The 12,473-nt window shown below is 38.1% G+C and overlaps 1 protein-coding gene and 1 non-coding gene across 2 annotated transcripts; both read left to right on the forward strand.

The window, feature by feature from the left end:
• The first annotated feature begins 935 nt into the window (after positions 1-935).
• Positions 936-8,375, forward strand: LOC141619393 (origin of replication complex subunit 1B-like). The gene is made up of 16 exons (XM_074436410.1): positions 936-1,868; positions 2,595-2,730; positions 3,764-3,916; positions 4,009-4,161; positions 4,386-4,537; positions 4,614-4,713; positions 4,815-4,937; positions 5,045-5,206; positions 5,445-5,502; positions 5,648-5,826; positions 5,933-6,047; positions 6,280-6,350; positions 6,609-6,704; positions 6,894-6,970; positions 7,846-7,929; positions 8,049-8,375. Exons 1-16 carry the CDS (start codon positions 1,069-1,071, stop codon positions 8,110-8,112), a joined length of 2,523 nt encoding a protein of 840 aa, XP_074292511.1. The 5' UTR covers positions 936-1,068; the 3' UTR covers positions 8,113-8,375.
• On the forward strand, positions 3,824-3,901 carry LOC141625750 (small nucleolar RNA snoR28). Its single transcript, XR_012535514.1, has one exon. It is a non-coding gene; the product is annotated as a small nucleolar RNA snoR28 (small nucleolar RNA).
• Positions 8,376-12,473: the final 4,098 nt, after the last annotated feature.

Below are 12,473 nucleotides of genomic sequence, written 5' to 3' on the forward strand. Positions count from 1 at the left end.
TTAATTCTTGAAAATTCTTCTAAGACGACAAAAAATTACTTGACTCCTTAAATTAGGGATGAGTAACTTTAACGGAAAACAAACCGATTCTTTTGGGTCTGCTTTTCGGTCCATATTTTTCAAGTTTTTGTTAAGATAATGCTAAAAAAAATTATCGTTTTGGGTTGGCTAAAAAGTATTTCTCAATTAGGGGTTCATATAGGCTTGGTTTTTTTACGAACCTATTGGGATTAGAACCGCCATCTCGTAAGGCGACTTTAAGTTAAAATCGCCAATCTCAATGACGGTTTTTACCTGTAAGTTAAGGGATGGCGGGTCTCTTGTAAAAAAAAAAAACACAAGCGCAAGTCGCCATAGGAGATGGCGAGTCTCGGGTAAAGTCGCTATGGAGGGGTGGCGGGTCTAAGGACGGCATGAACAAAAAAAACGCTGCTTTCTCTTACGAGGATTCTTTATTTCTAATTTGATTAATAACATCCACTATGTTTCACTTGTCATCCCTAACAAGGACAAGAAAATAATTCACTCAAATTTCACTAATCTTTATGCCAAAATCAAAGGCAAACAAATGACCAGATAAAGGGGCTAATTAATAGTTACAAATCACATTTTAATCTAAAATAAATTAAACTTCAACAAATATTTCGGGTCGGTCCAATTAAGACCAAACTTTTAAGTTCGATCTTCGGTCCATAAAATTAATTTTTCGATCTTCCATTCAGTCCGATTTTCCGGTGTTGGATTGATGCTCACCCGAACCCTAGACCTATATCTAAGTCTTATGTTTATGGACCACACCTCACTCAAGTCAAAGCCCAAGTTAAGCGCCAACCCCCTCCCAACGGCTCTTTTTCTACATGTAAGAACACATTTTCCCGCCAAAATTCTCCCCCCTTTTCTTCACTATATATATCCACACTCTACTATCTTCATCCCCCATTTTTTTTCCGCCCTCTTTCTCTCTCTTCCCAGTTTCTTCTTCTCTCTAAAAATTCACACATTTTATTCATTTTACTTAATATTTATTCTTAATTTATTTCCTTAATTATATAACTTGAAGAAGCTTCAATGGCGGCAACTCCAATTAAACACAAAAATCCATTAGATCTACAAAATTTCAGTAAAAGTTCATCTCCTTCAACCCCGATTTCTCGTACCCCAAATCGTCATTTGTCGCGATTGGGGTACGAAAATGGTGAACCAACTCCCCCTAGGAGATCTTCTCGTCGGTTATCCACTGATTTTACCAAAACCCCGGAAAAACCCATTACTCAAATTCCTCCGAAAACCCCCAAATCGACGAAAAGATCGAAACTTGGAGCGGGTTTGAGTAAGAGAGTTGAAACCTTTGAGCAGTTTCGTCCAAAATCGCCTGATTTGAGTGAAAGGAGGAAAAGGAAGCAAGGTAGGGAGCCGGAAAATGTGCCCACCACGAGGGCGGGGACGAGGATGAGTGCGAGGGTGAAATCGAGTAATGTGGCGAAAAAGAGGGTGTATTATAAGAAAGTGGTGTTTGATGGAGGTGAATTTGCAGTGGGAAATGATGTGTATGTAAAGAGAAGGGAGGATGCGAGTTCCGATGAGGAGGATCCTGAAGTGGAGGAATGTAGGGTTTGTTTTCGGACGGGACGACAAGTTATGATTGAGTGTGATGATTGTCTTGGTGGGTTTCATTTAAAGTGTTTGAAGCCTCCTTTGAATGAGGTTCCTGAAGGGGATTGGATTTGTTGGATTTGTGAGGGTAAAAAGTCGGGGAAAGGCGGCGAGGTTGGGGTGGAGGTTCCGGTGCCACCTCAAGGGAAGAAGAGGGTTAGGACTTTAAGGGAGAAGTTGCTTTCGAGTGATTTGTGGGCTGCTCGCGTTGAGAGGTAGTTAAATTATACGAGTAATTGATTTGTGAATGAATTTGTTGCTTTGATTGATTGGTACTTTAGCCTAATTTACGATTCTATATGGTATATTAGTGAGAGACCGTCTCTTAGGAGACCTACTGTATTAGAGATTGGTGTGTGAATTGATTTTGTTTGCTGTTTTTGGAGACCTAATTTGTAGTTAGTTTAGAATTGATTTGTTAATGAATTTGTTGGTTAGATTGATTAGTACCTTAGTCTTGTTTTGATTCTATATGGTGTGTTAGTCTCGGAAAAACTTGTGAGAAGTGAGAGACCATCTCTAGGAGACCTAATTTGTTAGCTTTGCCTGCTAATTGATTTTGTTTGCTGTTTTTTGGTGACCTAATTTGTCTAGCATGTTCAATTGTGGGACTAAAAGATTATACTTTCCACTTGGTTCCATCGTTTTTATTGGATAATCAATTGCGTGATACTTCATCCGTCTTAATCATCTGTTTGCCTCTTTTGTTCTTTGCGAGAGGTATTTTAATCAAAGGGAAATAGATGATTGAGACGTAGTAATGATTACTGGCATCTTAGTGCAGTTGGTAACAGTGGCGTTCTAAATGGTTTTCGGTGTATCAGTGTAGCAATATGTACTTGATATTGATTTATGGGATTAAACTAGTGGTAGTTTAAGTCTAGAAGCAGTTTATGGTAATGCAGTATGTATATGATGGAAGTTTTCATGATGTCGTGCAGTATATGGAAAGAAGTAAATGGAACATATTGGTTTCGGGCACATTGGTATATGATTCCTGAGGAGACTGCATCAGGAAGACAGCCGCATAACTTGAAAAGAGAGATTTATCGTACCAATGATTTTGCGGATATTGAGGTAACTGGGATTATGATTCAAGATAAGATGTGTATCCAGCGTTATTTGCTTCTGTGCTTATTGACGTCCTAGTTCAGTTCAGTAAGAATCTAAGTAAACGATCAGGTCACATTGAAAAGCTCTACGACTTGCTAAGACAGTTTATTTTCTGTTTCTGGAGAAGGATGATGGGAGACATAACATGTGTTGTTTGCTTTCGAATTACTTCAAAAACAGATTTGATTATCGCATTAGCTTGAAAATTGGACTAATATTTCGAATGATTAGCTGAATTCCTAGACATTTTACAAAGACTTCCCTTTAGAATGCAATCTGGATTGTGAAAGTATGGAACTGATAAACCTTCATTCCTTCGTCGTTGTTCATGAAAATATACTAATGCTCAGGAGGCTGTAGTACTCAATATAATTGCTCATGTGCTCACCCTGTTAACAATCAAGTTAGACTTAGCATAATTTGTTAAAATTCTTCATTTGTTAAGAGACTAGTGTTCTCTTTGATCTCAAAATTTGGATGACCTGCATTCTGAGTATTTTCGCGTTATGTGATCATAACATCATATAAACACATTCACTGAACTAGAGGCGAGACTGTGTTTTACTGGTAAGATGGTATGATATCCACCGGTTTAAATACTTGGTGCTGGTGGTGCATTACTATTACGATAGTTTTATCTGTGAAATTTTATGAACACAATAAAATGAATAGCCAGATTTTCTATGATGACAGTCATGACACGAACATCCTGCCACATTAGTTACAGTATAGATGGTTTTCTTTTTTACAAAGCATTTTCCGGTTTTCTGAGTAATACTGACCCTTTCTGGTAAAAAAATCTATCACTGCGGATGTGTGTTTATTATCTGTCAGACTCCTGCACTGTCCTTTTATGCTAAATTTTGCATCAATGTTTCACTTTAATAAATGCTTCAATAGTTGCTACAACATTTATGAACAATTTTGTTATTAACTCCATTGGTTTAAGTTGTTACTCCGTAAGAAATGCTACTGACTCTGTTACTTGATGCTACAGATGGAATCTGTGCTCCGACACTGCTATGTTATGACTCCAAAAGAATTCACCAAGGCAAACAATGAAGGGGATGATGTCTTTTTATGCGAATATGAATACGACATCCGTTGGCATAGTTTCAAGCGACTTGCAGAGATCAACGATGAAGAAGTTGTGAGTCTTTCAAACTCTAGAAGTTTAAGCCATTAATCTGTAAATGAGACTAAGGTTTGATAAATGATGATGTTATACTATTGGTGTCACAGGATGATGACAATGGAGATGACGATGATGAGGTCAGTGATGAAGATTTTAAAGTGAACAGGGAAATAGACTCTGATTCAGAAGAAGATATCGACTTTGAGGAGGAGAATGAGAAAAGAAGGCCTTCTGGACAATCAACTCATGAACGAGCTGCTGTAGGATGCATATCCTTTGTTTTTTTTTTTTGAAAAAAACTTATATAAGACGGTCTTGCATGTGAGACCCACCCATGAACCGTATAATCTGATGTGAAATACATTAGGATTTTATTTGGTCTTAGATGTGAGACCGTCTCATACAAGATTCCCCGTATCTTGAATTCGTACTCTGGCAGTCTGGCTAACTGAGTTCATTCTTTCTGATGCTCAATAAATATCAGAATTCAAGAAAGGGGCAGTTCTTTGGACTGGAGAAAATCGGGACAAAGAAGATCCCTCAGCATGTAAGATGTCATAAGCAAACAGAACTTGAGAAGGCCAAACAGACACTGCTATTAGCAACACTGCCCAAATCACTTCCTTGCCGCAACAAGTATGCACTACTAGTCAATTGTTACTCTGGGTGACGATTTTTTGTTTTATTTTTTCCTAACCCCTCTTTCACTCAGAGAAATGGAAGAGATCACTTCATGTATAAAAAGCGCTATATGTGATGATCAATGTCTAGGACGGTGCCTCTACATTCATGGTGTTCCCGGGACTGGGAAGGTGAATTTCTTATTTTCTTCTTTAGGTATTGGATGCAAGCAGTAACATACTATGGCTTTCCTTCATACTTATAGCTTTCCTTCATTGATTTCATACTGCAGACTATGAGTGTACTTGCAGTCATGAGGAATCTGAAGTCTGAACTTGAGTCAGGAAGTATTAAGCCATACTGTTTCATCGAGATTAATGGTTTAAAGCTAGCATCCGCTGAGAATATATACAGGGTTAGTATTTGTAAAAACTGATTAAAATCCTTGTCTTCCCGTATACATCTAAATTCTAATTACATTATTTAGTCTCTTGACTTGAATGTAAACTCAAATTCCTGTAGGTTATATATGAGGCACTGAGCGGACACAGAGTTGGCTGGAAAAAGGCTTTGCAGTTCCTAAATGAGCGATTTTCAGAAGGGAAGCGAGTTGGGAAAGGAGAGAACAAGCCTTGCATTTTGCTTATTGACGAGCTTGATCTGCTTGTGACCAGAAACCAATCGGTAAATTTTAAAATCTCTTAATAATGTAACAATTTTGTGTAGTCTATCAAAAGGAGAAGTAGTAGTAGTTGTTGTTCTTGCCCTAAAGGATTTGTGTAGTCTAACAATCTTGTGACCAGTTCTAAAGGATGATTCATGTCAGCCGACCCCAAGTCATTTTGGGATTAAGGCTCTGATGTTGTTGTTGTTGTTGTATCTAAAGGAGAAGTAGCTGAAATGGATTTTCTTTTGTTTTCAGGTTCTTTACAACATTCTTGATTGGCCTACTAGACCCAATTCCAAGTTAATTGTGATCGGTAACTTTCTGTTATGAATGAGGTTTCACATTCACTTGAAGTATCGTTGATTAATTTGGTCGTTCTTCTCAATTAATTAAGATTCTTTGAATAAAACATCAGGCTATCAGTCAATCATGGATCTTCTCTATATCTGTCTGTGCAGGAATAGCTAATACTATGGATCTTCCGGAGAAGTTGCTTCCTCGTATATCAAGCCGGATGGGTATACATAGAATCTGCTTTGGCCCCTATACCTACCAGCAACTTCAGGAAATCATTATGAGTCGGCTCAAAGGAATTGATGCATTTGAGAAGCAAGCAGTAGAATTTGCTTCTAGAAAGGTGCGCTCAAGCTTTTATCTTGTTAATTCACTAGTAAATCCGGCTCTCATTCTTTTGATTTTTTTTGGCATTGATTATATGCTGATGTTTTTATTGCTGTATCCAGGTAGCTGCTATCTCTGGAGATGCACGTAGGGCTCTGGAGATATGTCGTCGTGCAGCAGAGATTGCTGATTTTCGGGTCAAAAGTCAGGCCTCGCTTCCTGATAGTGCTTCTGCTGGTACTTATATTTTAGACAAATTTTAGTATAAGAAAGATGGCAATTCAGTTTTACTACTTGATAGAAAACCGATCCTTGTCAAAAAAAGTCATAAGAACGGTTGGATAGAGATGGTGTTACCCATTGATCCATTCCCCTACCTTATCGCTTACAATGGCATATTTGATTCCTCCTGTTTTTACTGCTGTTGGAGCTAATTTTTGGGAAAATGCATCTGTTTATGAACCTTCAGGAAAAACCCTTGTTGGTATGGCAGAAGTTGAAGCGGCCATACAGGAAATGTTCCAAGCACCTCACATTCAGGTGAGTGTATTGCTACTTGCTAGTAGTTGTGACACTTCCAAATACAGTAATATACGTGTCTCGCTAGTTAAAAGTCGGTGTGCCTCCTAAAATCAACCATTGTTTAACTTTACCTCCCTACATCTCTTTACTAGATTCATATCTTTCCCTGTCCTCATCCTTTGATCACGGTTACCTGTGAATCACACTCTTGTAACACGTTTTGGGTAGCACTGTTCCTCTTACTAAGTGGTACATTAAATGTGATCGGCATTACAGGTGATCAGAAGATCTTCCAAACTAAGCAAGATAGTTTTGGCAGCTATGGTGCATGAACTTTACAAGACAGGAATGGGTGAAACAACCTTTGAAAAGGTTAGCTTCTACACTGCTACACATTCTTGAGTTTTTGACTCGTTATACCGGCCATCCAGTACATCCTGAATTCCTGACTTTCAGAGGATTCACTAGCCTCTTTACTGTCATATCATGAAGATTTCATTGTTCCATTATTGGTGATCATGTTTTATCTGAACCATTTCCTTTTTTCCGACATTGTTGCAGGTGGCTTTAACTGTATCCTGCTTTTGTACAAGTAACGGGGAGACATTACCAGGATGGGATACCCTTTTACGAGTTGGGTAAGTACTAAACTGCTTGCTTTAAGATGCTAGCTAGTCCCCTCGTTAGTCATCACTAGAGCTGGCAAGTTTGACCCGACCCGAACCAGAGCAAGCCCGACCCAGTAGGACCCGAAAATAATGTGACCCAAATCTGACCCGACCTGACCCGATGACGACCCGTTACGTGGCAGTCTGGCACGGCCCAATTATCAGTGACCCTAACCCGATCCAGACCCGACCCAATATTGACCCGATGACGACCCGTCACCCGGCAGGCTGACACGACCCGATTATCAGTGACCCTAACCCGATCCAGACCCGACCCGATATTGACCCGACCCGATTAAATTAATGACCCGACAAATAATAATTTTGATCAAAATGAAAGTGATTGTGTTTTGATTGATACATTTGACTTAATAATGAAGTAATTAAACCAATTAATAGGTTAAAAACTAAATTTAATGGTAAAAAATTGTAGTAATGCGATAAAGTAATTGGACCCGATAATCACCCGACCCAAACCCAACCCGACTTGACCCGAAAGAGTAGGTTGACCTGATATGACCTGAACCCAATATGACCCGACCCGACTTAACCTGACCCAACTGCTACCCCTAGTCATTACAACAAGTCCTAGAATTTCAGTCCACCTCAAAGATGACCATAACCTGCAAACTATTAGAAAATTTCTATGCAAAGTTGCAAACAGTAGACTAGAACAGTAGAACATCTGCACCTAATTTGATCCGCTTGTCTTGAGACGATTCATTGGATACAGGCCGATACACAATGTGTTATTATCCTTCACCAATTACAGTGTAGAAAAATTTCTTTCTAATATCAACATTACTGGGATGACTGAAACCTGACGCTATGATATCGTGTTTCAGGTGTAAGCTTGGTGAAAGCAGAATCGTCCTATGCGAATCAGGATCTAGGCACAGGCTACAGAAGTTGCAATTGAATTTTCCGAGGTAAGTTGCTATCATTTCTCATATTATGTTTCGGGTTCAAGAGACGATTTACTCATTCAGAACGTGAAACAAACTCATTTATTCTCAACTCATTTGCTGTTTTCGGTTTAAATTTGCAGTGATGATGTGACATTTGCTCTAAAAGGATGTGAGGAGCTCCCATGGTTGGCCAAATACTTGTAATTCAAGTAATGCCGTTTCCATATCGTCGTTAGTCGTTACGACTTCTTGATTCATCTGTACCAGACTTGTAGCTTCTTAGAGTTAATCACAATCAGAATACACTTTATTTATTTATTAAATTAGATACAAAATCTGTTATTGTTTTTAGATTTAGATTGTACAAGCTGAGGCACAAATGTAAAATCATTGTATTTTGTATAAAAAAAAAGTTTCATACAAGTATCGCAAATAGCGTTGTACTTTATTACTACTTTTTTGCCCATGTTAGAAAAACCGTTTTGCCAATTGTTTTATAGAGATATTTACAAGTAGAGATTACGAATTTACGAGAGTATCTTGATAATTGAGAACGGAGATGGAGGTAAAAGCCGTTTTTCTGTCGAGTTTTTTTACATGTTGCACACTTCAATTTGAGCCGTTCGGGAGTTCGTACCGGACCCGGTTTCTTTTTCTCCCGGTTTTTCAATCAAACGTCCGAGGTCATTTCAGCAGTTAACCTATTCGATTCAGGCTCAAATAACGAGCATTAATCTATTTTTCACGATTATTCGAGGTTTGACGAATGGTGGTTTATAGCATACCCCACAGGCCCACACCCAAATGTCTTCCGTTGCTACTCAAATTTTGCGTGACCGCTTTATTTGACCCGAGGAACTTTCTATGTGATTTCCGGAGAATTTTGTTCCGGACCCTGGAATCCCGAAAAACCGTGTATTATAACACTTCAATCTGAGCCGTTCGAGAGGTCGTACCGGACCCAGTTTCTTTTTCTCCCGGTTTTCAATCACGCGTCCGAGGTCATTTCAGGAGATAACCTATTCGATTCAGCCTCAAATAACGAGCATTAATCCATTTTTGACGATTATCCGAGGTTCGAGGCATACCGGCACCCCCAAATGTCTTCCTTTGCGACTCAAATTTTGCGTGCCCGCTTTATCTGACCCGAGGAACTTTCTATGTGATTTCCGGAGAATTTTGTTCCGATACCTTGGAATCCCGAAAACCGTGTATTATACACTTCAATTTGAGCCGTTCAGGAGGTCGTACCGGACCCAGTTTCTTTTTCTCCCGGTTTTTCAATCACGCTTCCGAGGTCATTTCAGGAGTTAACTTATTCGATTCAGCCTCAAACAACGAGAATTAAACGAGCATTAATCCATTTTTCACGATTATCCAAGATTTGACGAATGCTGGTTTATGGCATACCGGCACCCCCAAATGTCTTCCATTGCAACTCAAATTTTGCGTAGCCGCTTTATCTAACCCAAGGAACTTTCTATGTGATTTCCGGAAAATTTTGTTCCGGGACCTTGGAATCCCGAAAAACCGAGTATTATACACTTCAATTTGAGCCGTTCGGGAGGTCGTACCGGACCCTGTTTCTTTTTCTCTCTGTTTTTCAATAACGCGTCCGAGGTCATTTCCATATCGTTTAGTAATGCCGTTTCCATATCGTCGTTAGTCGTTACGACTTCTTGATTCATCTGTACCAGACTTGTAGCTTCTTAGAGTTAATCACAATCAGAATACACTTTATTTATTTACTAGTTTTAAACCCGTGAAATTCACGGGTCTGTTTTAAAATTTTAAAATCGAGACATTTGAATCATATTTAAGATATTATAAGGGTTTTTTTTACTTCGTGCATATTTAATTATTTAATAGAACTAATTCGCTATCATAGATTGTGGCCCTTTTATAAATCACTAAAACTTAGGAGAGAGGTCTCTCACTAAGTTATTGAGATTTGAGAGACCAATCTTTCGTACCCTTTTTATTGTTGATCGTGACATAGTAATTTCGTACCTATTTACATAATAAATGTAAAATGTGTAAAGTGTGTATTTATAAATAGAATTCATATTAAATGTAAAGTGTGTATTGAAGTAATGCCTTATAAATATCATTAGCACGAATCCACCCACTTTTAACTATAAAGAAAGAAAATCTTCATATTCATATAAGGAGTTTAGTTTGATTCATGATCGATGTAAAAACTATATACTCCGTATTTAACTCTTATACTTATATTAAAGTTCTAACTTAAACATCTTATTTTAATTTGAAGCTCGAAAAAAAAAAAATTATGAAAGTTGAGTTAAAAACTTCAGATTTATTTCATTTGCTATATGAGATTACATGCATAATGATAAACTTAACTTACCGAGTAATACTAAACTACTAATATTGTAAAACTCGTAACTAATAGAGTACGAAGTAAGTAATAACTACTCTAATAAGAAAAAAAAAGGAAAAAAGAAGTACAATAGCAAATAGTAGCAAAAAAGCTATCACTCACTAAACACAAATTGGTAAATAATAAAAAAAATTGGTACCTTGATTTTCATTTTGCTCTCCGCTATAGTCTCGTAATATAGTGATTATAATATAGTGATTAGGGTAATTTAAATGGTTTTCTACAGGGCATTATTTGGAAACAAATAGGACGTAAATCTCTCTTCTATCTCTATCTTTATCTTTATAATATGGAAAAGGATAATCCGAAAATCACGTTAACTGATTATACATTAGAAGAATAAAACATAAAAATTACGTTTCTATATTGAAGTCAAATATTTAAGATTCTCTACCCACTTACTTGTTTATGGTTAGCTAAAGTTTAGGAATTTTCCATGATTTTGGCAACAATCAAGTCTCAAAATTGCAACATTCTTCACCAATATGTATCCCGTATTCCTTCATAGTGGCTTCATATGCCGTTAAATTTATTTATTTATTTATTTATTTTGTGAAAGTTTGTAGTGTCTCTAATATGCCGCCACATCAGATTGTGAAAAAAAATTGAGATGCCAAGTAAGCAATTTGGCTTTTACATTAGAGAAATATATGATTAAATTAGATACAAAATCTGTTATTGTTTTTAGATTTAGATTGTACAAGCTGAGGCACAAATGTAAAATCATTGTATTTCGTATAAAAAAAAAGTTTCATACAAGTATCGCAAATAGCGTTGTACTTTATTACTACTTTTTTGCCCATGTTAGAAAACCGTTTTGCCAATTGTTTTATAGAGATATTTACAAGTAGAGATTACGAATTTACGAGAGTATCTTGATAATTGAGAACGGAGATGGAGGTAAAGGCCGTTTTTCTGTCGAGTTTTTTTACATGTTGCACACTTCAATTTGAGCCGTTCGGGAGTTCGTACCGGACCCGGTTTCTTTTTCTCCCGGTTTTTCAATCAAACGTCCGAGGTCATTTCAGTAGTTAACCTATTCGATATAGCCTCAAATAACAAGCATTAAACGAGCATTAATCCATTTTTCACGATTATCCGAGGTTTGACGAATGCTGGTTTATAGCATACCCCACCCCCAAATGTCTTTCGTTGCTACTCAAATTTTGCGTGACCGCTTTATTTGATCCGAGGAACTTTCTATGTGATTTCCGGAGAATTTTGTTCCGGACCCTGGAATCCCGAAAAACCGTGTATTATAACACTTCAATCTGAGCCGTTCGGGAGGTCGTACCGGACCCAGTTTCTTTTTCTCCCGGTTTTCAATCACGCGTACGAGGTCATTTGAGGAGTTAACCTATTCGATTCAGCCTCAAATAACGAGCATTAATCCATTTTTGACGATTATCCGAGGTTCGACGAATGCTGGTTTATGGCATACCGGCACTCCCAAATGTCTTCCTTTGCGACTCAAATTTTGCGTGGCCGCTTTATCTGACCCAAGGAACTTTCTATGTGTTTTCCGGAGAATTTTGTTCCGATACCTTGGAATCCCGAAAACCGTGTATTATACACTTCAATTTGAGCCGTTCAGGAGGTCGTACCGGACCCATTTTCTTTTTCTCCCGGTTTTTCAATCACGCCTCCGAGGTCATTTCAGGAGTTAACTTATTCGATTCAGCCTCAAACAACGAGAATTAAACGAGCATTAATCCATTTTTCACGATTATCCAAGATTTGACGAATGCTGGTTTATGGCATACCGGTTACCGGCACCCCCAAATGTCTTCCATTGCAACTCAAATTTTGCGTAGCCGCTTTATCTGACCCAAGGAACTTTCTATGTGATTTCCGGAAAATTTTGTTCCGGGACCTTGGAATCCCGAAAAACCGAGTATTATACACTTCAATTTGAGCCGTTCGAGAGGTCGTACCGGACCCAGTTTCTTTTTCTCCCGGTTTTCAATCACGCGTCCGAGGTCATTTCAGGAGATAACCTATTCGATTCAGCCTCAAATAACGAGCATTAATCCATTTTTGACGATTATCCGAGGTTCGAGGCATACCGGCACCCCCAAATGTCTTCCTTTGCGACTCAAATTTTGCGTGCCCGCTTTATCTGACCCGAGGAACTTTCTATGTGATTTCCGGAGAATTTTGTTCC

Source organism: Silene latifolia, chromosome X (assembly GCF_048544455.1).
Source record: "Silene latifolia isolate original U9 population chromosome X, ASM4854445v1, whole genome shotgun sequence".
Taxonomy (NCBI): Eukaryota; Viridiplantae; Streptophyta; class Magnoliopsida; order Caryophyllales; family Caryophyllaceae; genus Silene; species Silene latifolia.

Bases quoted from the DNA above. Each gene is read 5' to 3' on its own strand.
- LOC141619393 (XM_074436410.1), top strand. From the start codon at position 1,069: ATGGCGGCAACTCCAATTAAACACAAAAATCCATTAGATCTACAAAAT. The intron at 5,207-5,444 runs GTAAATTTTAAA...TTTTGTTTTCAG, and splicing joins TTGTGACCAGAAACCAATCG to GTTCTTTACAACATTCTTGA. The intron at 6,351-6,608 runs GTGAGTGTATTG...TCGGCATTACAG, and splicing joins TCCAAGCACCTCACATTCAG to GTGATCAGAAGATCTTCCAA.